At 56.8% G+C, this 26957-nt stretch overlaps 1 protein-coding gene across 2 annotated transcripts in view; it reads left to right on the top strand.

The window, feature by feature from the left end:
* The window catches only part of LOC117873902 (WD repeat-containing protein 97-like), a 38829-nt gene that overhangs the window by 1288 nt on the left and 10584 nt on the right, over positions 1-26957 (top strand). Inside the window, exons 2-16 of one of the 2 annotated variants that reach the window (XM_034763789.1) lie at positions 108-235; positions 1491-1566; positions 2184-2339; positions 6294-6449; positions 8905-9060; positions 9557-9667; positions 11247-11384; positions 12503-12640; positions 14802-14945; positions 15573-15770; positions 17912-18033; positions 19651-19726; positions 20798-20872; positions 21477-21670; positions 25678-25739. In XM_034763789.1, the coding sequence (XP_034619680.1) occupies positions 117-235; positions 1491-1566; positions 2184-2339; positions 6294-6449; positions 8905-9060; positions 9557-9667; positions 11247-11384; positions 12503-12640; positions 14802-14945; positions 15573-15770; positions 17912-18033; positions 19651-19726; positions 20798-20872; positions 21477-21670; positions 25678-25739 (1921 nt within the window). In that variant the 5' untranslated portion in view covers positions 108-116. Of the gene's footprint in view, positions 1-107; positions 236-1490; positions 1567-2183; positions 2340-6293; positions 6450-8904; positions 9061-9556; positions 9668-11246; positions 11385-12502; positions 12641-14801; positions 14946-15572; positions 15771-17911; positions 18034-19560; positions 19727-20797; positions 20873-21476; positions 21671-25677; positions 25740-26957 lie in introns of both variants that reach the window. The other variant, XM_034763788.1, reaches the window with a different exon arrangement.

The raw sequence follows: 26957 nt of genomic DNA, 5'->3' as shown, positions 1-26957 counted from the left end.
TGGGGGACCCCGGAGATGCAGTGAGACACTGAGTGGATGACGCGGGGGGAGCAGTTCTCTGCTGCCCCTCCGCAGCCGGCAAGACTCAGGGCCTCTTTCTCCCGCAGCTGCTGTGCATGAGCCTCCCAGACCCTGTGCAGGACTCTCCTTTCCCCCTCAGCGACAGCTCCCTGCGGCCCCTCAACAAGGACGCCAGACAACGGCTGCTCCTGGAGCCTCGTTCCCTCGCTGTCAAGTGAGCCCAGCCGGGGTCTGCCCCACTGCCAGGCTGGGTGCTCCGAGCTCCTGCCCAGTACACGGCTCCACACCGCCAGGCCCGGAGCACCCCCCCACAAACACTCCCCGGGTTGCACCCACACCGCCAGGGCCGGAGCACCCCCCCACACACACTCCCTGGGTGCACCCACACTGCCAGGCCCGGAGCACCCCCCCACACACACTCCCTGGGTGCACCCACACCGCCAGGGCCAGAGCACCCTGCCACACACACATCAGGTGCACCCGCTTCGCCATGGGTGGAGGACCTCCCCACCCTGGGTACACCTGCTCCACTATGGCCGGAGGACTCCCTCCTCCCCCCGTGAGCACACCTCTTCAGCCATGGCCAGAGGATCCCCCCCCCCAACACTCGCCCCCGCTGTGCTCCATGTTGTGGGCTCTGCAGGTTCCATCCCTCGTCCCCAGGGTCCTCAGGAGAAAGAGAACTTTTCCGCCCAGACCGAGGGATTCTCTGTGGATGCAGAACGCACAGCCTCAGAGCTGGGCGTGGGGAGGGGTCGAGGGCAGTGGCTGCAGATCTGCCTAAGAGCAGTGTAATGGGGGTGGCATCAGAGAGCTACATGGGGGGAGTCCTCACCCAAAGGCAACTGTGGGCACATCCTACACGCTCATGTGGGGACAGATGGACATGGGGACAGACGGACACACACATACACGTGGGGACAGACAGATGGACACACACATGGGAACACACACACACATGGGGACACACACACAAACATACACGTGGGGACAGACAGATGGACACGCACGTGGGGACAGACGGCTATACCCACACGTAGGGACAGATGGATGACCAGACACACATGGGGACAGACAGACGGATACATGGACACACACCACCACAATCAATGTTCCTGACCCACGTGGCCCTTGTTGAGGCAATGCTGGGTGACTCACCGGCGGTCCTGGGTCATGTCTCTTGGCTCTGGAAGCCCTGTGGGCGGGCTCAGGGCAGCCCATGCCATCCCTGCGCAGGGCAGCCCCAGGCAGGATGCTGTCGCTCAGGCAGGGGACGTGCGGTGAGCGGGGTTGTTCTGAGATCCCTCAGGGACACTGGTGCTAGTTTGCACCCGATGCACCATTTCTGGCTTCTGTGAGGGTTTAGGGCCACATGTCAGGTGTTGCTGCCCTGGCCGCGGTGGGCAAAGGCTGGTGGATGGCCTGGGGACCGTGAGCCTGGCCGTTGACAGGTGTGTCCCTCTCTGCAGGCTGTGCGTGCCGCTGCTCCGCTGGAAGCCCAAGAAGGACGAGGACTTGTCTTGGGCGCGCCAGGAGAAGGAGGAGGTGACGTCTGATGGTGGGATGGCAAGCTGCTGGCGCTGCCTTCTCCAGCGCTGGTCCGGGGCGCCTGAGTGATAGGCCGAAGCACCAGTCCCCTTGGGCCAAAGCGCTGGCGCTCAGATTCTGCCCTGTCGGCGCTCGCTCGAGCAGGGATGAGGCAGGAGAGGCTGAGAGATGGCCCCTGTTAGTCAGCGAGGACATGGACGGTCCCATGTTCCTCGACTTGCTGCCAGTTCCGGGCAAGCTCACACCCCTCTGCTTCCTGCCACCCTCTCGGCCTGCAAACCTGCCAGGGCATGAAATCCAGGCCCCCGACACTGGGCACCAAGCCCCCAGCATGGGTCCTGATCTCAGACAGTGGGTAAGGGCTGGCACCAAGCCCTGGGCCACGGGCACCTCTGGCCCTCCAGTCCCTGCACAGCCCCTGGATCTGGGCAGCCGTCTGCTGTTCCCAGCCCCGGACCACACTGGCTGCTGTCATGGGTGGGCTCTGCTGCGTGCCAGCGACTGCCTGGCAGCTGCAGACCCGCTTCCCAAGCCCTGCCACTTCCCCAGGCAGTCGTTGGGCTCCTCAGCCTGCCTGGAACGACCGTGAGCCAGGGCCCCTTTGAACGTTGCAGGCCTGTGCCCAGCTGGCGGCGAGGGACCAGGATCTGCTCCTCCTTCAGCAGGGGAAGCTCTCCGCCGCCAGGAAGCCCAAGCTGAACAAGAAGCTGAGGGACGAGGCCTTTGAACGTTACATGCATCTCGTCTACAGGCAGCCGCGGAGGATCCAGGTGACGGTGTGGATGGGGCTGGGGCTGGCTGCGGGTGATGGGGCCCGGCCAGACGCACTCTGTGTTCTGGGATTAGCAGGAGTTCTGCCTGGGAAGGGGCTGGCTGGGGGGCTCTGAGACAGACATAGCAGTGCTGGAGAGGAGCCGGTGGTACATGTAGGTACCAGTGACCTAGGGGAAGGTGGGAGAGAGGCCCTGGGGGCCAAATGTAGGCAAGAGATTATACTCCAGAACCTCCATGGTAGCATTGTCTGAAATGCTTCCAGGTCCATGCGCTGGGCCGGTTAGAGAGAACTGCAGGGTCTCAGTGCATGGATGAGACGATGGTGTAGGGTGGTGGGGTTTAGTGTTATTAGGAACTGGGGAACCTTTTGGGAAAGAAGGAGCCTGTATAGGAAGGATGGTCTCCACCTAAACCAAACCGGAACCAGACTGCTGACAAGAAAATTCAAAAGGTCAGAGGAGTTTAGTTTTTAAACTAAGAGCTGAGGGAAAGGTGACAGGTGCAGAGGAGCACATGGTTTGGGCAGACATTCCTTAGGGGAGGATTTATTAAAGGAGATACGCTATAGCCTAGTAAAGAGGAGAGGCTGGAACCTGCTGAAGTACAGGGAGGAACTGAAGAGAAACAGACAAATGAAAAAAAGGCCCATTCAATTCCATCACATGAAGGCAGACAGCTCAAAAGTGACAGATGTGATAAGTGCTTCTATACAAATGCTAGAAGTCTAAATACTAAGATGGGTGAACCTGAGTGCCTTGTATTAAACAATCATGTTGATATAACAGGCCTGACAGAAACTTGGTGGAATAAGGATAATCAGTGGGACACGGTAATAGCAGGGTATAAATTAAACAGCAATGTCAGAGTCGGTCGTGCTGGTGGGGGAGCGGCACTATATATGAAAGAAAGCCTGGACTCAAATTAGTAAAAATCTTAAACAGTACTTTAGAATCTCTATAGATAGAAATTCCGTGCTTGAATCATCAGAATATAGCAGTAAGGATATATTACCGACCACCTGACCAGGATGGTGATAGTGACTGTGAAATGCTCAGACAGATTAGAGAGGCTATAAGAATAGAAAACTCAATAATAATGAGGGATTTCAACTATCTCCATATTGTCTGGGTACATGTCACCTCAGGACGGGATGCAGAGATAAAGTTTCTAGACACCTTAAATGACTGCTTCTTGGAGCAGATAGTCCAGAAACCCCAAGGGGAGAGGCAATTCTTGTGGCGCACAGGATCTGGTCCAAAAGGTGACTACAGCCGAACCACTTGGTGATAGTGACCATAATGTAATACAATTTAACACCCCGGGGAGATAGGGGGGAAACACCACAGCAGCCCACCACGGTAGCATTTAATTTCAGAAAGGGGAACTACACAAAAATGAGGAAGCGAGTAAAACAGAAATTAAAAGGTACAGCACCAAAAGTGAAATCCCTGCAAACTGCATGGAAACTTTAAAAAAAACACACCATAATAAAGGCTCAAATTAAATGTATACCCCTAATTAAACAAAATAGGAATAAAACCCCAAAAGTGCCACCGTGGCTAAACAACAGAGTAAGAGAAGCAGTGAGAGACAAAAAGGCTTCTTTAAAAATTGGAAGTCAAATCCTAGTGAGGAAAATAGAAAGGCGCATAAACCCTCACAAGTTAAGTATGAAGTATACTTAGGCAAACCAAAAAAGAATTTGAAGAGCAACTAGCAAAAGACAAAAAAATAACAGCAAAAATTGTTTTAAGTCCATCAGAAGCAGGAAGCCGGACAAAGAACCAGTGGGGCCACTGGACGATCGAGGTGCCAAACGAGCACTCAAGGATGATAAGACCATTGCAGAGAAGCTACATGAATTATTTGCATCGGTCTTCACGGCTGAGGATGTGAGGGAGATTCCCACACTTGAGCCATTCTTTTTAGGTGACAAATCTGAGAAACTGTCCCAGATTGAGATGTCCTTAGAGGAGTTTTGGGAACAAGTTGCTAAACTAAACAGTAATAAGTCACTAGGACCAGATGGGATTCACCCGAGAGTTTTGAAGGCACTCAAGTGTGAAATTGCAGAACTATTAACTGTGGTATGTTACCTATCATTTAAATCAGCTTCTGAACCAGATGACTGGAGCATAGTTAATGTGATGCCAATTTTTAAAAAAGGCTCCAGAGGTGATCCCAACAACTTGAGTAGTAGGCAAATTGGTTGAAACTATAGTAAAGAACAGAATGATCAGACACATAGATAAACATGATTTGTTGGGGAAGAGTCAACATGATTTTTGTAAAGGGAAATCATGCCTCACCAATCTACTAGAATTCTTTAAGGGGGTCAACAAGTATGTGGACAAGGGTGATCCAGTGGATAAATTATACTTGGACTTTGACAAGGTCCCTCAGCAAAGGCTGGTAAGCAAAGTAATCAGTCATGGGATAAGAGGGAAGGTCCTCTCATGGATCAGCAGCTGGTTAAAAGACAGGAAACAAAGGGTAGGAATAAATGGTCCGTTTTCAGAATGGAGAGAGGTAAATAGTGGTGTCCCCCAGGGGTCTGTACTGGGACTAGTGCTATTCAACATGTTCATAAATGATCTGAAAAAAGGGGTAAACAGTGAGGTGCCAAAATTCGCAGATGATATAAAATTACTCAAGATAATTAAGTTCAAAGCAGACGGCGAAGAGCTACAAAGGGATCTCATAAAACTGGGTGACTGGGCAACAAAATGGCAGATGAAATTCAATGTTGATAAATGCAAAGTAATGCACATTGGAAAACATAATCCCAACTATACATATAAAATGATGGGTCTAAATTAGCTGTTACCACTCAAGAGAGAGATCTTGGAGTCAGTGTGGATAGTTCTCTGAAAACATCCACTCAATGTACAGCAGCAGTTAAACAAGTGGAAAGAATGTTAGGAACCATTAGGAAAGAGTCAGATAATAAGACAGAATATATCAAAATGGTGATATATAAATCCATGGGACGCCCACATATTGAATACTGTGTGCAGGTCTGGTCACCCCATCTCAAAAAAGATATATGAGAATCGGAAAAGGTTCAGAAAAGGGCAATAAAAATGATTAGGGGTATGGAACAGATTCCATATGCAGAGAGATTAGAGTCTGGGACTTTTCAGTTTGGAAAAGAGACGACTAAGGGAGGATATGCTAGAGGTCTGTAAAATCATGACTGGGATGGAGAAAGTGAATAGGGAAGTGTTATTAATCCCTTCTCATAACAGACAAAACAGTGGTCACCTGATGAAATTAATAGGCAGCAGGTTTAAAACAAACCAAAGGAAGTATTTCTTCACACAACTCAGTCAACTTGTGGAACTCCTTGTCAGGGGATGCTGTGAAGGCCAAAACTATAACTGGGTTAAAAAAAATAGATACATTCATGGAGGACCAGTGACTGTTGACCACGATGGGCAGGGATGCAACCCCATGCTCTGCATGTCCCTAAACCTCTGAGTGGCAGAAGCTGGGAATGGGCGATGGGATGGATCACGTGATTACCTGTTCTGCTCATTTCCTCTGAAGCCTCTGGCACCCACCACTGTTGGAAGGCAGGAAACTGGGATACCTGGCCATTGGTCTTGCACTTTACAATGTCTGTGTGTCGGAAGCACATGGCTCGCTGGGGAGCTGGCCCCATTGTGCTCAGCTTGATGTATTCGAACACCCTCCGTGGGGAAGCCAAGTGTGTGGTGCGTGAGGTGGCCCTGGCCCCCGCTTGCAGGGGCTGGCACGCTCTGCAGTGAGGGCCTCGTGGCAGTGCCACGCCCGATGTGTGTGCGTGGAGAGCATGGCACGTGGGTGGCCGCCTGGGCCCCCTCAGGCTGAACGCCTCACCCTGCAGCGTGGTGCTGCAGGCAGATTTCAGCTGGTGCCCGTGGCGAAGGCGGAGGTGGCTGACGGCTCCCCCCTGCCTTTCCACGCAGATCCCCCACAACGATTCCTTTGATGCAGATATGGTTCTGGAGGCTTGTCTCCTTAGCCCACTGGTACCGAAACTCTACGGCCCGACTGCGTCTCGCATGTTCCTAGGGGCCTTCCTTGATGGTGCCGAGGAGAATGCGGAACGGCCGATGCTCAAGGTAAACACATGCCACCACGCTGGTGGGTCGGCTGAGTGCAGCCTTGCCCCTGCCAAGCAGGGCCGGCTCTAGATTTTTTGCCGTCCCAAGCAAAAAAAATTTTGGCTGCCCCCCGTCCCAGCCCTAGGCTCCTCGCCGGACCCCCCTGCTGCCCCAGCCCTGGGCTCTTCCCCCCCACCCACACCCCCTGCCGCCCCAGCTCTGGGCTCTTTCTCCCCCCACCTGCACTCTCCTTCCGCCACAGCCCTGGTAACTCGCTCCCACGGCAGGTCATTCAGCAGGAATTTTAGATGTGCACAGAACACAGACAGGATTGGTTCCCATATGGTTACAGAACTGCAGTAAAGTGGAACAATTTTCAGCTTGTGTGACTGGAGGATATCTGGATGCATATTATAAGACTGTCCTACAGAAATGAGGAAAAGTTGAGGTGCCTTTATTATTCTTTTGTTCCACTCTTTGTTTCTATGGGGAATTTGCCAATGCAATATCACTGTCTTCCTTTTAAACAAACAAACAAACAAACAAAAAGCAATGGCTGTTGAAAATAGCAATTCCAGTCCTAATAACCACTGGGAAGCATTTCTTGCTCCATTTTATCCTACTTTTTCTACAGCAAGTTACAGTGGATCAGTATATTTGATTTGGGAGAAATGAAGTAACAGCCACCCAAACTGAGCTTGAGCACTCCTGAATGTTGAGGTGTTCAAATCTGGAAGGCAGGTGCTGGGGGGGGTGAGGGGGCTGTGGCTCTGCGGGGGAGCACGGCAGCATGTATGTAGCAGCGTGTCTGGCGCTGCGCGAAGCCAGACACGCTGGTCTGAGTGGCACGGTAAGGGGGCTGGGGGGTTGGAGAAGGGGTAGAGGGTTCTGGGGGGGCAATCAAGGGACAGGGAGCAGGGGAGTTGGCTGGGGCAGAGGTTCGGGGGGGGAGTCAGGGGCAGGTAGAAGGGGGGGTTAGATGGGTCAGGGGTTGGGGGGCAGTCAGGGGACAGGCAGCAGTTGGATAGGCATGGGAGTCCCAGGGGTTTGTCAGGGGACAGGTAGGGGATGGGGTCCTAGAGGGGAAGGTGGGGGGGTCTCAGGAGGGGGCAGTAGGGGACAACGACCAGTGGGACTTAGGGGGTGGAGTCCTGGGGGGCAGTTAGGGGCAGGGGTCCCAGGAGGGGGTGATCAGGGGACAGGGAGCAGGGGGGTTGGATGGGTTGGGGTTTCTGTGGGGGGAAGTCAGAGGGGGTGGATGGGGGCAGGGTGGGGCTACCCTCCCTCCCCATGGAGTGTCCTATTTTTTGAATGTTAACATATGGTCTCCCTGCCCCTCCCAGGGCAGCTCTCCATTCACAGCAGGCTGCAGCATGAGGTCTCAGCTTCCTCACTCCCTCCCCCTCTTTCCTGTTGCTAGTGGCCAAGGGAATGCTGGGAAATGTAGTTCTTTCCCTGCTCCAGGGCTGGCTCTATAGGCAGGGAGCGAACCAAGGAACTACAGCTCCCAGGACCCCCTGTTGGTTCTCAGCTCCCAGGCTGGATCCCTGCCGCCCCTGCAAATGGGCTGCCCCAAGCACGTGCTTGCTTTGCTGGTGCCAAGGGCCCACAGCCCTCCCACCCGGGCTAGCGCCATGGCACACCCAGATGGGCGTGGCGACGCACGGGCTTGTCGGAGGCCTGCCAGGACTCTGGCGCTCTGGTCTCCCAGCACCAGGCTGCGCTGTCTCCACCCTAAGTGGAGAGGTGACCCACCCCAGTGCACTGAGCGTGGGGCTACGCCGGGGCTGTGAACCCCTGGGTCTCAGAGCCTTCGGGGCCCCTGGCTCTTCCCAGCCCCTGCCCCTCACTCCGCTTTTCTCACCGCTGTTCCTTTCCGGCTCTCCGATTGTGGGGGGCAGTGGCTGTGTCTGCCTCAGGCGGCGCAGCGGGGCATTGTCCTTGGAGCGGGGCAGTGGGGCTGTGGTTGTGGGTCCGGGCCGGTGGGTAGACGGCAGCGATACAGTGTCCGGCCGTGCCAGTGGGGCCGGGTGCGTCAGGCAGGGGCTGGCTGCTGCTGTGTGATGGGGGTAGGTGTGTGAAGGTGAGGGGTGTGTGTGAGAGAGAGAGGGGGGAGGGGTGTGTGGGGCATGTGTGTGAGGGTGAAAGGTCTGTGTGAGGTTCGGTCCAAGCACCAACACCCAGCAGGGATGTTTCCCGTGGCCTCCCCTGCTCTCTCTGCCCACGTCTCCCCCTGTCCCACCTGTGGCTGTGCTGTGGACACACCGCCCATAACAAACCCCACTGCACAAAGCTGCAGCTGCTCCCCAGAGCGCGGGCGGCTGCCGGACGGTTTGGCCCACGTGGGCTCTGCCTGCCCTGCATTGGAGGCTCCTGTGTTGGTGTCTGGCGGTGGTGCACCAGGCAGCCGTGCCGGCGCAGCGCGTGGGGCCCTGTAACATGTGCATTTACGCCGAGCGCCTGTGTCCCCCAGGCTCCCGCGGCAGATGGGGTTTGCCGAGAGGACGCCCTGGAGCCTCGTGCAGGCCGGGGCTCACGTTTAGCGCTTCCAACCCCCAGTGCCTCCAAAGGGCTGGAAGACTCCCTGCGCCGCTCCTCGCTGGCAAGGATCCGGAGTCAGATATCCCAGGTAAGGGCTTGGATCGACGCCGAGCAGGCTCGGGCAAGACAGCAGGTCCGCTGCCGGTTCTGATCTCACCTCTGGCCTGGCTGGGGGCAGGGGATCCAATGGGCTGGTGGAGGGTAGGGGATCCAATGGGCTGGGTGGGGGAAGGGGATCCAATGGGCTGGCTGGGGGAAGGGGATCCAATGGGCTGGCAGAGGGTAGGGGGATCCAATGGGCTGGCTGGGGGGCAGGGGATCCAATGGGCTGGCGGGGGGGGGCAGGGGATCCAATGGGCTGACGGGGGCGGGGCAGGGGATCCAATGGGCTGGCTGGGGGGCAGGGGCTCTGGCAGGCTGGCTGGGGGGAAAGGGAGAGTGGCCAGACTGTTGTTAAGCTCTGGCCTCCCCTACCGCGGCCGTGGTCCAGATGCACGTGGTGGGTCAGGAACAGGAAGGCATGAGAACGGTGCAGACACAGCCAGAGCAGCGGAATAACTCCCTTCTGCGTCTGGGTCCCCAAGGCTCGCCAGGAGGCCGCGGCAGCCAGTGAGAGCCAGCACACCGGCAGTCGCAGCCGGTCGTCTTCACTGCAGATCACCAGAGTCAACGGCCATGGCCCCTCCACGTCTCAGGTCAGCAATCAGACGTCCAAGGAGAGCCTGTCGGGGATCCTACTGCAAACACCTGGCGCCATGGTCCTGAAGCCCCCCCAGGTCCTAGCTCAGTGGTTCTCAACCTGCGGCCCAATCAGCACACAGCTGCAGCCCATGTGACCTCCTCAGATCCATACGAGTAGGATTGGATGTGGCCCACAATGGTCAATAGGTTGAGAACCACTGGCCTAGCTCCTCTCTGGGCCCCTGACTGTCGAGGCCTGGGCGTGTTTCCTTCCCCTGTGTGTGACTGTCCAGCTCACTGACCTCAGCGCCACATGCGCTGTCCCGGCTCCGGGCAGCCTGTTGCCCCAGCCTGGATGCAGCGGGCGTCCAAGCACCCAGCCCTGCAGTGCAAGGTGCTGATGTTGTCTCCTGCTAGAACCTTCCTCTCCAAGAGCCCTGCCGAGGCGTGCGGCTCGCTCCGGAGCCATCCGCACTGCCCAGGGGGTAAAACCCTGATCTCTTTCCTTTCGTGCATGGGCATGAGTCCCTGTCCTTCTGCTCCTCCCTACTTAGCTGTTTCCCATTTACTGCTCCGGCCCTGGGCCTCCCACAGTGGGTGAGGATCTGTCACAACCCCCCCCGAAGAATTAGGCAGAGGAGGAGGAGCCGCTATGGAGCATTCCCCCGTCCTGCTGCCACCAGCCCTCCTGGGTGCCCCGCACAAACCAGGCAGCGCACGGGACAGGCCTCCAGCTCAGCTGTGGGAAGTTCCTTTTGGAGCTGGCCCAGAAAGCCGGTTCTGTTGGGGGTGGGGCGACCACACAGCAAGTGTGAAAAATCGGGACAGGGGTGGGGGTGGGGGGTAATAGGAGCCTATATAAGAAAACGACCCAAAAATCAGGACTGTCCCTATAAAATCGGGACATCTGGTCACCCTAGTTGGGGACAGACTGGCTATTTAAGAGTGTCTGCATGTTGTGGCTGCTGACGAGTAGACGAGAACACGAATGGCATGCAGGCCACTGTAGTTCCACGGGGGCAGTGATAACAGAGTAGCTGCGCGACCCGGCCTGGTTCCCCGGGGGGCGGTGGTTGTGCAATGGGTGCGTGGCCTGGCCCGGTTCCCCCGTGGATGGTGGCTGTGGCCCGGCCCGGTTCCCCCGTGGATGGTGGCTGTGGCCTGGCTGTGTGGCCCGGCCCGGTTCCCCCGTGGATGGTGGCTGTGGCCCGGCCTGGTTCCCCCGTGGATGGTGGCTGTGGCCTGGCTTGGTTCCCCCGTGGATGGTGGCTGTGGCCTGGCTGCGTGGCCCGGCCCGGTTCCCCCGTGGATGGTGGCTGTGGCCTGGCTGCGTGGCCTGGCCTGGTTCCCCCATGGATGGTGGCTATGGCCTGGCCCGGTTCCCCCGTGGATGGTGGCTTTGGCCTGGCCGCGTGGCCTGGTCCACTTTCTGCATGGATGTGGTTGCGGCCTGGCCGCATGGCCCGGCCCGGTTCCCCCAGGAATGGTGGCTATGGCCTGGCTGCGTGGTCTGGCCCGGTTCCCCTGGGCCGTGGTTTGCCGTGCCCCTGGAGAGTGAGCGGCTCTCTGATACGCTTTGTTTCCTTCTCTCAGGAGTCGTCCCATCTCCACGTCCGCAGGCTGTCATCCGGCTTCCTGCCCAATTCGGTGGTGGTGCAGCAGTTCCGGAGCCAGGATGACATCGAGTCTGCAAGGGAATCGCTGTTGGCCATGTGGCTGGAAGTGCAACAGGTAGAGGAGTGCAGATGGTCCAAGAGAGAAAGCGCTATCCCTAGGCAGAGCTCTCCCAATGCTTCTCCCCAGCGCTCTGCCGCTCCTCACCTCTCCCCTGGGCTCTGGTCTGGAGCCCCCGTTGTGTGTCCTCTCCCCGAATCTCCTGGGGGATTCTCTGCGCTGCAGTGAAGCTCAGATGCCAAAGGTGCAGTGATCTGCAGGCTCCAGTGGGGAGACTGCTCCCTGCCTCTTGGTCTGCTCCTCCCGCAGCCAGGCCCGCTGGGTGCTGGGGCAGTGGCCTGGGCCCACTGCAGCCAGGCCTGTGGTGCCCTCTCCCAGCTGCAGGGCAGGCAGATGTTGCGGGCATGGGGGTTGCAGGCTGAGCCAGGAGACCTGCTCCATACACACAGCATAAAACCCATCCCCCCTCTTCCCCCGCTGAGTGGGAGACTCTCCCGGCCTCCCCGTCAGTGGAGGGAGCTGAGCTGCAGCCGGAGGCCGGGGCTGTCTGAGGAGGAGCCTGGAGCAGCCTCTGCAAAGACCAGGGCAGAGGGGTCAGGCGGGAGCCCAGCCTCGCTCCTGGAGAGTCGCTGTGGCCAGTGCTGGTCTCCACACTCCCGTCCTGCTGCTCCGTCACCCCACCCCGGGGGCTTGGAATCAGGGCAGCCTCCCTGAGCAGAGCACGACCCCAGACCGGGCTGGCCATGGGCTGGGCTTACGGCGGGAGCCCCAGGACCCCGCTTGTGTCCGAAGGTCAGAGTCACAAGAGCAGAGCAGTGAGTTCCTGCAATGACACCGTTCCCCTGGCTCTTCCCACAAGTCTTGTGTCAGCTCAGAGCCGGCTGCCCTCCCGGGCCAGCGTTACACCCTGGGGTAAACCTGGGAACACGGGTGTCGCCCTACACCCACCCTGTGCCGCTCACAGCCGGCTGCCCTCCCGGGCCAGCGTTACACCCTGGGGTAAGCCAGGGAACACGGGTGTTGCCCTACACCCACCCCGTGCCGCTCCCAGCTGGCATTCAGACACAGGGAGATTCCACCTCTTGACTCTCAGACCCACCTGAGTTTCAAGCCCAGGGGGATGTGGGTGCAGCAGCAGGCAGAAAGGGGCAGCTCCTCCTCCTCCTCCTTGCTAGGATCAGGCCGGGAGGGCAGGCCCCGAGCGCGGCGAGGAGCTGCTTGGTACCGAAGAGGAAGAGGACGAGGCGGCCAGGACAGCGGCGATTCTAGAGAAAATATCCAGCATTTCCCTGCCTGTCCCCAAGTGGAAGGAGGTAACTTGCAGCAGCGTCTGCAGCGGGGGCTTGGGGTCTGCCAGCTGGCCCCTCTGTGCCAGATTGATCCCAGGATGGGTGTTACTCAATTGGGATGTTTCCTCTGGAAAACCACGTGCCCTGAGCATGCACCCTTTGCCGCCCCCGGCGTAGCTGGTGAAGGACACGCGCTCAGGGAGAAGAGACACCAATGAAGAGGCGGAAGGGGAGCTGCCGGGGGGCAGGTTTGGCTAGTGAAATCCTGCAGCAGGGCCAGGGCCAGGGCCAGCCCCAGTCAGCGAGGAAGTCCCATTGAGTTAGTCTGGGGTTCATGCCAGCGGTTCTCTTCCAGGAGACTCTGGCAAGCGGGCCTGAAAGCGCAGGAGTCTCTAGGCCCCAGGTAAGTGCCTGTCCCTGCGTGGGCCTTTCACCCTCTCCCTGAGGCCGTGAAGGAGCCTCTGTCCCAAGCCTTCTTGGAGGAGCGTTTTGCTGCAGGGCTGGGCTCCCCGGCCCAGGGCATCGATGGACTCCCACAGCCCGGCTCTGACGACTGCAGTTATTGGTGGGTTTGCAGAGCTGCTCTGGACAGACACGTGCTTTCTGGTGTCCAGGCCAGAACCTGGCCTGGTGTCTGCACTGTGCTGTAACCTGGCCTCCTCACGGCTTGAGTCCTTCTCCCAGGCCAGCGCCTAGGGACTCTGCCACTGGAATTAACGAGCAGCCGAAGGCCCTGCCCAGCACGTTGGCATTGCAGAGAGCTGGGGGTCCACATGTGATCCAGACAGGCTGCAAACGGCTCTCCAAAAAGGACTGGCTCATTTCTGTTCACCTCAGCCTAGTCCCCTTCTCTGTGTACCTGGGACATTGGCCTTACCTCGGGGCACAGCCACTGCCCGGAGCTGCTGGGAACTCAGCCCTGGCTCCCGCTGACGTTCTCTCCGCCCCTGCATGCTCCGGCTGCATCATCCCGCCTCTCCTCCTGGCCTGGCCTCCAGCAGGTCTCTGGGGCTCCCCCGTCGATCCGGGGCTCCAGGCTTCCTCCCTTCACTCTGCCCCTCGCCCCATCTCTTCTCCCTGTGCTCGTCCCCCGAACACAGAGAGAGGCTGGGGGGGGGTCTCCTACTGCTGGCAGTGCTGCGTGTGACCCCGGTGCTGGGAGCCCCACTCACTGTCTGCCCCCACCTCACCCCACCTGGCTGCTCTTGCTCCTTGCCTGTGGCTTTCCCCAGCTTCCTCACTGCCTTGCTGGGGCTTCTGCGGGGCTTCGCTGTGTCCACTGGCAACCCCTGGTGGAGGAGACATGAGGACACTGGGGTGCGGGGACTTGGCCTAGCAGCTCAGGGTCCAGGACGTAACCAGAATGGAACAGAGCATCAGCCTCCCCCCAACCTCCTGCTCTGACCCAGGCTGCAGGGACTCGGGGGTCTCTCTACAGCCAGGGCCCTCCCTGTTTGTGATTTTCTCTTTCCCTCTATGCCTCTGTGGGGCCGGGCTCCCGACCCATCGGGGCAGGAGAGAGGGGCTCTGCGCTTGTTCTGGGACGATCTGGGGTTTGCCCCCAAAATGCTGGGCGCTTGCTGCGGGGAACAACACAGAACGGGTGGGCAGGGAGCCAGTCTGTGCGCAGAACGGGCCAGATCACGGCTGGGCACCGCGCTGCTCGTGGATTGCAGCCAGGGCGTTGGCTGAGCTCGGGCAGGTGGCAGGACTGATTAGCAGGCCAGGCCAGCGCCGAGGAGCACTGCCGGAGCGCTGTGTTCTCTGGAGGCCTGCACAGGGCCTGTTCGTGCTGCCCCAGGCTCTCGTCAACCCTAGCAGGGAACGGCAAAGCGGCAAACAGAAGAGTGCTGCTGGTCTGTGTGGCTCCGGGCTGGCCTGCGTGGCTCTGGGCTGGCTCCGGGCTGGCCTGCGTGGCTCTGGGCTGGCTCCGGGCTGGCCTGCGTGGCTCTGGGCTGGCCTGCTTGGTTCTGGGCTGGCTCTGGACTGGCCTGCGTGGCTCTGGGCTGGCTCTGGACTGGCCTGTGTGGCTCTGGGCTGGCCTGCTTGGTTCTGGGCTGGCTCTGGACTGGCCTGCGTGGCTCTGGGCTGGCTCTGGACTGGCCTGCTTGGTTCTGGGCTGGCTCTGGGCTGGCCTGCGTGGCTCCAGGCTGGCTCTCCTGACTCACCTCTGCTTTTGTTTCAGAGCGTGACGAGTTTTTTCCTGACACAGCCTGATGAGTTTGAGCAGCCCCAGGCCTCTCCCTCCGGAGGCGAGATCCCATCCTTCGTCCTCCAGTTCGAGGACACAGAATGGTTCAGGCAGATCTACCCCGTCCTCAGCTCAATGGTGAGAAGCTGCCTCCGTCTGCGTCACTGGCCGTACACAGCCGTGTGGCCGAGTGAGCGGAGTACAGGACTGGGAGCTAGGAGTGCCTGAGGGTTAACCCCATCTGTGCCACAGGCTTGCTGTGTAACTGAGTGCAAGCCAGTGCCCCACCGGAGTGGGTAATGAGACGGGGGCTCTGAGGTGTAGCCAGTTAACAGTGGCCCGGCGCCAGGAGTTCTTGCCTTCTGCCAGGGCTGCAGAAGTCAGAAGGGCCCATGCCAGCGGGGCACGGGGAGGGTTCTCTGACACACGCTTGTGCGTGCACACACAGCACTGGCTGCCGCTACCGCTTCTCCCATCTCTCGTGAGAGGCTGAAAGGCCATTTCGCTTCTCCCCGGGAGGCCGCAGAGGTTAGCTCAGTAAACTTTCATTTCTGTAGATTGATGAATTTCGCTGCCTCGTTTCCTACCAGAACCCTGCAAAGCTGCACCCGCGCATGCCTTGCCGTGGCAGAAAGTTGGGGAGCTGGCGTGGATTTGGGGGGGGTGAGTCCCCCCAGCCCCAGGGGGAGGCGGCTCTGAGTAAGCGCATTTTCTCCCCACACATGGAAAGGAGTGTCTCAGAATGTCCCTCTTGCCCCTTGTCAGGATTCCCTGCAGGGACTGAGTGTGAGCAGGTTTGTGCGCCGGCTCCTGGAGGCGCTGCTCACCGTGGACGATGGTGCGAAGACGGACATAGTCCAAGCCATCCTAACGCTGCACGAGCAGCTCGGGGTGGAGAACGGCCGTGAGGTCTGCAAGGCCCTGCTCCTCATCCTGAACCAGAGCGACCCACCCCGTCTGGAGGTAAGGATCCCGGTCAGAAGGGTTAGCATGCCCCAGCGCTGTGCGAACTGCAGCCCTGCACACCAGTGCTCTGCAGGGCAGTGGTGATCCTTCCCCACCCCCTCCCCAGGATGGTCTGAAACGGCTCCCTCTGGGTATAGTTTGGAGCCCTCAGAACTGATGGGGATTGGTCGCTAGCTCTGGAGAACCTGGAGTTTCCTGGCCACCGCCAATGATCTCCCGGGAGCTGGAAGCAGAACTAAAACGAGTGGCTGCGTAATGGGGTTTGTAACCTCATCCAGAGCACAGTCAGAGGGGAGGAGAGCATCTCTCCTGCCCTCAGCCCAGCTGCCTGATCACAACCCCATGCAGCTGCCAGAGCCACCAGTCATGGAGACAGGCACCCACCGCTGCCACCAACAGAGAAAACCAGACCTGCTACAAAGGGGAGAGACCAGAGACGGGGGGAGAGGCCGAAAGGCCTGAGACAGCAAGGGGGTAACGCACCAGATTGCCTCCAGGAAATCAACCAGGAGACCCAAGGAAGTTGCTGTCACGGAGTGTGGGGGGACACAAGGCCCTGCACCCCCGGCTTCCTGTGATTTACCATGACTCTCAGCCAGCCAGTAAAGCAGAAGGTTTATTTAGACGACAGGAACACAGTCCAAGACAGGTCTTGCAGGCACAGACAACAGGACCCCCCTCAGTTAGGTCCATCTTGGGGTCCCAGGGCACCACAGTCCCCTTGGGAGGTCAGAGCCCCGTCTGCCTCCCAGCCATGTCACCAGCCAGCTTCTGAAAACTCTCCTTCAGCGACCCCTCCCACAGCCTTTGTTCAGTTTCCCGGGCAGAGGTGTCACCTGGCCTCTAACCCCTTCCTGGGTTCTCACGTTACATGCTCAGGTATCTTCCCTCAAGACCAGTCTCCCATCCCCCAGTGCAGACCGTCCCAGCCAAACTCCCCTGCCACCTTCTCTGGCCAACACTCCCCACTAGCATTCACAGACCACAGTAAGAACAGTCCCAGTTCGTCACAGCTGCAAGCCCTCGAATTGAGGGGCTGAGAAGTTCAATCTGAGGTGAAGGTCAATGAATTGATGGGTCTGGGAATGAAGTGATGAAGGGTCAGTTAGGAGACGTGAGACCCGCAGAAAGGCCACAACAACAAGAGGTGGTGACAGGCTAGTGAGTGTCCTTCCCTCCCAGCCCTGAGGAGGGAACGAGGCATGGTGCTGATGGCGAACTAGGAACTGTTCCCTTTGCCCACGGGTAGGGCTGAGCAGAGGCTGTGCATGGCAGTGTCTGTGCCCCTGTGCTGGGCACACACCCTGGTACGTGTGGTGCAAGGTGTGTGCACAGAGCTCTGCACCAGGGGTGTTTGTGCTTGGTGCACGCTCGGGGATAATATCACCTGTCTCGCCAAAGGATCTCAAAGCACTTCACAAACTTCAGGCATGCCCCCCCTGGCGTGCAGCCCCCGGACGTAGCAGATGCCATGGTCAGGATCAGATCCAGCCTTCACTGAAGTCACTGACAGGCTGTGATGGGAATGGGTAAGGCCCTCAGCGCACGGCAATGGTGCGCAGTGGGTTGGGAGAGGAAGTGAAGAATGTGTCCAAATGAACCCGCAGGGGGAACGTGGATCCCTCCTCCTACAAACTGGTGCTTGATGTGCTTGTACCAAGCGCAAGTGGGCTCTGTGTCAGCCTGCTGAGGGGAGCTGTGTCCTGTGGGGACAGCCTGTGCCTGTTAGGGATGGGGTGTAGGTGTGCACTTGTTAGTATTCGCAGGGCATGGCTGTGTCTATATACCTACTGTCCTCTGCTGTCTGCGCTCTGTCATGGACAGGGCATAACAGTCCGGGTGCCTGCTGCTTCCTGGCTCTCTGCTAGAGAGGGAGGGTCTCAGCAGCCCTGACTCACTCTCTTCAAAGGGAAGGAGAGCTCCCCCCACATGCCCTTGCCCTATGGGGCCTGCTGAACGCCTGTGCTCAGTAGCACATCTGGCTGCCACTGCTCCGTCCGCCAGCATGTTGCCATGTGAATAGGTGTTTAGTGTTCTTCAGTTGCTAGTCCCAGCCTGAGCCTCCAGGCGTCCCATGGGGGAAGCAGCTTTCTTGCTGGGACGGGGGCAGACTAATGCTCTGTCTTCTCTCTTTGCAGGAAAAGACTCAGAAAAAGTTTGTCCTGACCTCCCTGAATGCCCTCATGGCCTTCTGCCGAGACAGTAAGGAGCTGCTGCTGGAGCTTATGGCATACTTCCTGCACAGTCCCGTCTCCAGCAGGTGAGGGGCTGGCTGCAGGCGGGGACGACCAGCATGCAGTGTGAAGGGAGGGCGGGGAGTATGGAGCCACGCACTCCATCAGTGACCTCAGACTCCTGCCCTCCATGACAAGGGTGAGCTTTGGGCTCCGTTCCTGGGGGGCACTGGTTGCTCTAGATGAGGGAAGTCTGGGTAAAGTGCCTCGCACCCGGATTGTACTGCAATCCCAGGGCTGGAATCAGCGTGCTGCATTCATAGGCTATCCCAGGACTGTACCAGCCAAAGCGCTCCCGGGCCTGTTCCCCCAAGCAAAGGGCTCTGGCGGAGATCCCGGGGGGTGCAGCATTCGATCCAGGGAGCGGGCAGGGAGCTGCGGAGTAACCAGTGCTGCCCAACAAGGTAGCTCCTGTCGTGAACAGATTCCAGCTGTGGCTAACTCTGCGCCCTTCCAGGCAGGCCCAGGTCACCTCTCTCCCCTCTGCTGCCTCTCTGCCACTGTGCACAGTCTCCCCACCCTCGGCGAGAGGATCCTGTGCAGCCCCAGCTGTCTGCGCCCCTGCATCGAATCCGGCGTCTCCCTCTCACAATCATTTATTGACGGGGAGGGTGATGGGCATGCAGGTGCTACTGGACTCACTCGTTCGTAGGCGATGCCCATTGGACCCTGTCGAAAGGAGAAGAGCCCGTGCCTTGGAACTCAGCCTCTGCGGGTGGGCCTGGGGGGGCCTTTGCTTCTGTGTTAGCCCCTGTCCTTAGGGGAAGCCAGCCAGCTGCAGAGCAAAGGACAGCCTGCAAAAGGCTGGGCACGTTGCAACGCTCCGAGATGCTTGGGGCTGAGGGCTCAGGCTCCAGCCGGCGTGGAGTGAGAGAGGGACTTGGAGACCCCCTGACAAGCAGTGACCGACTTAAGCCCCCATCCCCTTGGTCTGAGGATCTGAGTTCTGGCTGGCCTGGGGTCCAAGAGCGCTTTGGTTCACATTTCCATCTGTCAGGAGGAGCCCACCCCTGGGGAATGGGGCAGGCGGTGCAGGAAGGAAGTGGGGGGGAAGGCAGGGCGTGAGGCTGGCCCCCGCTGCCCTACACTGCCCCGTGTGTTTGAATTTAGCACGCTGCCACGTTACACGCCAAGGTGTGAGCTGAGATGTCCCATAATGCATAGTGTGGCTCGGGGCTAAACTCAACCCCCCGGGGCAGGGCGTGGGCCACAGAGCAGGCAGTCGCTGAGGGAGCTGGGCCCACCAGCCATCACGGCTCGAGGCCACAGCAGAACTACTTCCAACCCCCTCATCTACAGGGAGGAAAGGGTCACCCCCACACCGCTGGGCCTGTCAGGTGGTGGGTACATGCAGCACAAGCCACTCGCAGCCTCGCTTGTCCCTGGGGGCGTCAGTCTGATGCTGCCAGAGGCTTGCACCACAAGCCAGCTCTCCTGGCCCCCCGGGGACGTATCGGAGCTCGCTGAGCTGCGTCTGATTAAAGCTAGCTAGCATCAACTTCCAAGGGGAGGGACAAACGTCCTCCAGACGCTGATTTCTCCCTTGCTCTCAGGGGGTCCATTAAGGCTCTTTTCGTAGAGCTGGGCCTGGAGGATCCGCACAACTATTTCTACCAGGAGATGGACTCTTGGGATCTTTCCAGGGAGAAGCCTGTCACCAAGGCAGCGCTGAGGAGAATCTGCGCACAGTGGCTTGAAGGAGTGATGCAGGATTTCCAGGTGCTGCTGCTCTGTCACTCGCAGTCCCCTTTCCACCCCTCCCGCCTAGGGCTGGGCCCGGGCTGCAGGGAATGTGGGGTTAGCTCTTCAGCATGGGGAGGTCTGTCCACTGCACGGCCCCCAGGGGCTCTGAGCCCTAGTGCAGATGGCTCAAAGCAGCGGCCAGGCAGGGACCCCAGTGGGATGTCGTCTCGTCCCACTAACAATTATGCATGTGTGAGAACCAGCACGCCAGGAGCAGGGGACGGAGCTCCCGGGGAGTGGGGGAGCAGGCTAAGGGCTCGTCTACACTTGAAATGCTGCAGGGGCGCAGCTGTAGCGCTTCAGGGAAGACGCTGCCGATGGGAGGGGCCCTTATTGTCGGAGTGAATCCACCTCCCCGAGCAGTGGTAGCTAGGCCAAGGGGAGAATTCCTCCGTCAACTTCACGCTGTCTGCGCCGGGGTTAGGGCGGCATAGTAATGTCTCTCCGGGCTGTGGGTTTTTCACACCCCGACCGACATAGCTAGGCCAGTGTAGGTTTTAAGTGCAGACCAAGCCCTAGAGAGAGGGGGGCTAGTTCAGAGAAAGGGGAATCTGCAGAGCCCAGAGGCCTGGCTTACCCTCCCAGAGCAGCTGTGCCCACAGGCTGCTCTCCTCAGTCCCCCCTCAGACACGGGTCCTCACCTGGGGGCTGAAAATCTTCTTATATAAACGTGCCCAGCTCAGTCCTGTTGCCACTATAGACTCCCCATCCCCTCTCTGTCCAGATTGGGAGCTTCTGCAGCAGGGCCCTTCTCTTCGGCCCTTGGCCTGCAGCCCCAGCACACGGCTGGTGTGATACGAATGAGCATCACAGTAATAACATGGCAGCAAAGCAGAAAGGGGCTGGAAAATTTCTGCTTCAGGGTCTCACAGCTGCTTCCTTCCTGATCCTGGCCTCCTCCTGCCTGTTCCCGTGTTTTCTGCACCGCGGCCTGCCCGCAGGTGGTGGGAGCAAAGCAAACAGTCCCAGGTTATAGGAAGAGATTCGGTGAGTTTGGGGGTTGGTGGCAATGGGGAGGTTCGGTTTTGACTGGTCCGTTTGCTCCAGGATCACAAGAGCAGCACGTTGGAGCCGTTCCAGGCACGGGCGGGGAAAAGGCACTTCCCTGGGAGCAGCCCAAAGGTGAGGCCAGTGCGGCGGAGGTGTCTGCAAGCCAAGTTCCCGCTGCATGGCCCCGTGTCTCCCAGATGATACGCCTCAATGCCAGGACAAGCCCCACCACCGGCTTTCTGCTCCAGCTGCTTCCTCCCCTCCCCAAGTATCTGCAGCCTGAGCCCTTGTGATGTTGTAGTTACTGCTGCCGAGCGGTGCCGGTGCAGGCTGGTCCCGCAGAAGAGAGGAGGCGTGACCTCACCCCTCCAGTTGCTGGCAGGATGAGCAGACCCACAAAGCAACGCCCATAGCTAGTGCCCCGGTAGTCAGAGCGGACGTGTCCTGTGGGCTCAGATACCATGGTGATGGTGCAGTATATGTATATTCATGTTGCGGGGCTTCTGTAGGATGGATTTTCCTGTTACTTTCAACGGATCTTTCTCCTGTGTAACGGAAACAGCCCTTTATACCGGATGTAACCACTTCAGTGCCACAGGCACTTGGCAGAGGCTCGGGTGCCTGCCCGTCTCCCACATACAGCATGTCATTTTGAAGCACTGTCATGCCCGGCAGTACCTACGCTAGACAGGCAGCCCTTGCTGATGTTAATCAGCACCTGTCACTCCTTTTGCAGGCTAAGAAAGCTGCAGGGAGGAGCAGGGTTTCTCCCTCTGCTGGCAGCCCAGAGCCGTCAGTGGGGCCAATAAACGCAATAAACCATTTCTGTAAAGTGCAAATGAAGAGGGATTTGGAGGATCTGAAACAGCCAAAACCCGCCGGAGCACAGGAAACCAAGAACACAGTGATGGCCTTGCCTTCCACTGGGAGGTAAGTTATGCAACAGGAGGAGCTAGGTGAATTGAGGAGGTCGGTGCGTGGTCACAGTGGCCTTGCTCAGAGGGCCTTGTGTGGTCAATGCAAAGGATTACAGCAATTTGTTCTTATAAACGCTGTAGGCAAAGCAGGTCATACAGTGCCAAGGGTAACAGCGTGCTCTCTAGGGTGCTGGGAGCAGCTGGAGTCTGATTGCTTTCTACTGCCACTGTTCGTCCTTTTATCCTACCCAGAACAACGCTGGGTGCTTACCAGAGCCTGGCTCCGAGAGCCTGCAGTCTGCACTTGAGAAAACCCGCCATGAGTTGGAGCAACACCCCGTTCAGACTTGGGGTTAAACTTGAAAGAAGTCCTAAACTTGTTCAGAGATGAAAATCCATAATTAAGGCACCCAAACAGCCTTCCCTGAACCCTGCAGGGATGCAGTGCGATACCGATCTCATTCTTGTATCAGAGGGGAGCCGTGTTAGTCTGGATCGGTAAAAGCAGCAAAGAGTCCCGTGGCACCTTGTAGACTAACAGACGTATAGGAGCATGAGCTTTCTACAGCCGAAGAAGTGGGGATTCACCCACGAAAGCTCATGCTCCCATACGTCTGTCAGTCTATAAGGTGCCACAGGACTCTGCTGCTTTCTAACTCTTAGTGTCAATAGTGTTTAAAGCTTCGGGTGCAGCTACACTGCAGTCAGACACCTGCAGCTGGCCTGTCTCAGCTGACTCGGGCTCATGCGGCTCAGCATAGACGTTTGCGCTCAGCCTGGCGGCTGGGCTCTAGGACCCTGCTCCTTCGTGGGAGCCCGGAGCCCAGCCTGAGCCTGGCCGCACACACTGTGATTTTATAGCCCTGCAGCCCGAGCCCAGGGCAGCTGATGCTGCCGGCCACTGGTGTTTTATTGTAGTGTAGACGTACACTTAGGTTTGGATTAAACTGATTTTCAAAGCGATATTAGGTGGTTTCGTTTTATTTTTGTTCGTGTTGTGCTGGTCTCCCATCCCATCAGCTCTGTAAGCAGGCACGTGACAAAGGGAATTTAACCAGCTCAACTACGCTGTGGGGCCAGCACTTTTTGGTACTCTGCCTGGTTCTGGGATGTTGAGCCTAATGCTATCATCATCATCACTGTTTCTTAGTGACTCTGCTGCTGTCACTTCTTGAATTAGCGCCTGTATGTATCTTAAATCCAAGTGAAGAATATCTCCTCTAGTGTGTTCTAGCTTTTCCATGAAGCAGCCACTCACAGTAGCAAGACATTGTTTCTCTAAACTTTGTCCCATTGTGCCACGGGACCAAAGTTCTCCTTGTCTCTGGTCACAAAAACAAGTGAGCAGGCAGTGAAATGGAAAAGTGAGACATTCAAAACCAAGGAGAGGAAATACTCATTCACACCCCACGTGTGAACAGCCTGTGGGTCTCTCTGCTACAGGAAGTCATTGAGGCCAGGATTCAAAAAGGGATTGGTTATCATTTATATTTATATATATAACATTTCTATGGCTATCAAAATATCCAGGGTTGTTTTGATTAATGATAAATTCTGGAGTGGGCATTAGACCTCCTGCTTCAGGGCTTAAGTCAATCATAGAATCATAGAATATCAGGGTTGGAAGGGACCTCAGGAGGTCATCTAGTCCAACCCCCTGCTCAAAGCAGGACCAATCCCCAACTAAATCATCCCAGCCAGGGCTTTGTCAAGCCTGACCTTAAAAACCTCCAAGGAAGGAGATTCCACCACCTCCCTAGGTAACACATTCCAGTGCTTCACCACCTTCCTAGTGAAATAGTGTTTCCTAATATCCAACCTAGACCACCCCCACCGCAACTTGAGACCATTGCTCCTTGTTCTATCATCTGCCACCACTGAGAACAGCCGAGCTCCATCCTCTTTGGAACCCCCCTTCAGGTAGTTGAAAGCAGATATCAAATCCCCCCTCATTCTTCTCTTCTGGAGACTAAAAAATCCCAGTTCCCTCAGCCTCTCCTCATAAGTTATGTGCTCCAGACCCCTAATCATTTTTGTTGCCCTCCGCTGGACTCTTTCCAATTTTTCCACATCCTTCTTGTAGGGTGGGGCCCAAAACTGGACACAGTACTCCAGATGAGGCCTCACCAATGTCGAATAGAGGGGAACGATCACATTCTTCGATCTGCTGGCAATGCCCCTACTGATACAGCCCAAAATGCCGTTAGCCTTCTTGGCAACAAGAGCACACTGTTGACTCATATCCAGCTTCTCGTCCACTGTGACCCCTAGGTCCTTTTCTGCAGAACTGCTACCTAGCCATTCGGTCCCTAGTCTGTAGCAGTGCATGGGATTCTTCCATCCTAAGTGCAGGACTCTGCACTTGTCCTTGTTGAACCTCATCAGATTTTTTTGGCCCAATCCTCTAATTTGTCTAGGTTCCTCTGTATCCAATCCCTACCCTCCAGTGTATCTACCAGGCCTCCCAGTTTAGTGTCATCTGCAAACTTGCTGAGAGTGCAGCCCACACCATCCTCCAGATCATTAATAAAGATACTAAACAAAACCGGCTCCAGGACCGAACCTTGGGGCACTCCGCTTGAAACTGGCTGCCAACTAGACATAGAGCCATTGATCACTATCCGCTGAGCCCGACGATCTAGCCAGCTTTCTATCCACCTTACAGTCCATTCATCCAGTCCATACTTCTTTAACTTGCCAGCAAGAATACTGTGGGAGACCGTATCAGAAGCTTTGCTAAAGTCAAGGAATAACACATCCACTGCTTTCCCCTCATCCACAGACCCAGTTATCTCCTCATAGAAGGCAATTCGGTTAGTCAGGCATGACTTGCCCTTGGTGAATCCATACTGACTGTTCCTGATCACTTTCCTCTCTTCTAAGGGCCTCAAAATTGATTCCTTGAGGACCTGCTCCATGATTTTTCCAGGGACTGAGGTGAGGCTGACTGGCCTGTAGTTCCCCGGATCCTCCTTCTTCCCTTTTTTAAAGATGGGCACTACATTAGCCTTTTTCCAGTCATCCGGGACCTCCCCTGATCGCCATGAGTTTTCAAAGATGATGGCCAATGGCTCCGCCAACTCCTTTAGCACCCTTGGATGCAGTGCATCCGGCCCCATGGACTTGTGTTCGTCCAGCTTTTCTAAATAGTCCCGAACCACCTCTTTCTCCACAGAGGGCTGGTCACCTCCTCCCCATGCTGTGCTGCCCAGTGCAGCAGTCTGGGAGCTGACCTTGTTTGTGAAGACAGAGGCAAAAAAAGCATTGAGGACATTAGCTTTTTCCACATCCTCTGTCACTAGGTTGCCTCCCTCATTCAGTAAGGGGCCCACACTTCCCTTGACTTTCTTCAAGCTCTAGCTATCGGAGACCAGGACAAGACCGAATGCGGGGGGCAGATTATCCCACATCCGCTTCTGCGGGGTTCTTACGCCTTCCTCTGAAGCATCCAGTGCTGGCCACTGGCAGAGGGAAGATACTAAACTATCAGGTGGGCTTTGGTCTGATCCAGTCTGCCAATTCCTATGTTCCCAGGCAGGCCTTCATCTGATCCTTTATTCTGGGCCACACCATCCTTCATTGCATCCCCCTCCATTTGCCACTAAGGACCATGCCTTATGAGCATAAAATGGAGCAGGTTGCAGCCACCCATAAAAGGTGTGATTGATGACACCTACTGATCCCAGCATGCAATGCTGCATCTGTATCCAAGAGGCAAGGTTGGAGCATTGTGTGCTGGGGCCTGTGGTCATGACAATGCACTCGTCAGTAATAGGATAACCGTGGCTCACATTACACTGTAGGATTCTATGGGTTGCACTTTGGCCACCCCCATATCGCATGCCGTTTGATAAAACTGCAGTGAGAAATCACACCTAGCAGCTTTATGGGGCGTGATGTCATATTACCAGCCAGGAGCAGGCCGGCACTCCTGGGTTTCCCTTCACACCCGTTCCTTGTGTAAGAAAAAGAGTCTCCAGCACTGCAGAGTGCAGAGAATAACAACTGTTTCTGTGCCAGGAGCCAGGCCATCTTGCGGCTAGGAGAGACCAACACTATGGCGCGAAGGAGACCATCCCAACGTAAGTAGTGGCTCTCACCACCTTCTCCCTGATTTTCTCTGCCTCTTCCCTCCTTGTAGCCTCTCTCTCTCCCATGTTAATAGTGACCTGAAAAACTTTTCACCAGTCAGGTGCAGGGTTCTATATTGTAGCCTTAATCAAGATTGGGTCCCTGTTGTACTGGGGGCAGTACACCTAGGGGGACACAATTCTTTCCCCAACAAGCGCACAATGCAGGTTAAGACCAGACACGACAGTGGGTGCAACAAACCAGCCAACCCATGGGCATGGGAGGGGAGATAAAAGGGTTACACTGATAGTAATAATTCAACAAGGGTTACTTACGAAAACTCGCTGGGTCACACCTGGATAAGTTAGTTTTTTTTAAAACGATGTGAATAAACAAACAAAAGTTCACTGCTGCCCGAGTGACTCACAGCTGGAGCGGGAGTCACACATCTGCCGCTGACTTATGGCTGACTTAGAACAACACTTCCTCAGCTCTCGTCTCCTAACGCCCTTACTCTACTTGCGCTAAATTGATGACATCTTCATCATCTGGACCCAGGGAAAGAAGCCCTTGAGTAATTCCACGAGGATTTCAACAATTTCCACCCCACCATCAATCTCAGCCTGGACCAGCCCACACAAGAGATCCACCTCCTGGACACTACAGTGCAAATAAGCGATGGTCACATAAACACCACCCTATACTGGAAGCCTACTGACCGCTATACTTACCTACATGCCTCCAGCTTTCATCCAGACCACATCACACGATCCATTGTCTACAGCCAAGCTCTAAGATACAACTGCATTTGCTCCAATCCCTCAGACAGAGACAAACACCTACAGGATCTCTATCAAGCGTTCTTAAAACTACAATACCCACCTGCTGAAGTGAAGAAACCGATTGACAGAGCCAGAAGGGTGCCCAGAAGTCACCTACTATAGGACAGGCCCAACAAAGAAAGTAACAGAATGCCACTAGCCATCACCTTCAGCCCTCAACTAAAACCTCTCCAGCGTATCATCAAAGATCTACAACCTATCCTGAAGGATGATCCCTCACTCACAGATCTTGGGATGCAGGCCAGTCCTCACTTACAGACAGTCCCCCAACCTGAAGCAAATACTCACCAGCAACTACACACCACACAACAAAAACACCAACCCAGGAACCAAACCCTGCTACAAACCCCAGTGCCAACTGTCCACATATCTATTCAAGGGACACCA

Source organism: Trachemys scripta, chromosome 2 (genome assembly GCF_013100865.1).
Source record: "Trachemys scripta elegans isolate TJP31775 chromosome 2, CAS_Tse_1.0, whole genome shotgun sequence".
NCBI classification, from domain to species: Eukaryota; Metazoa; Chordata; order Testudines; family Emydidae; genus Trachemys; species Trachemys scripta.
This window is presented reverse-complemented; position numbering and strand designations above follow the sequence as displayed.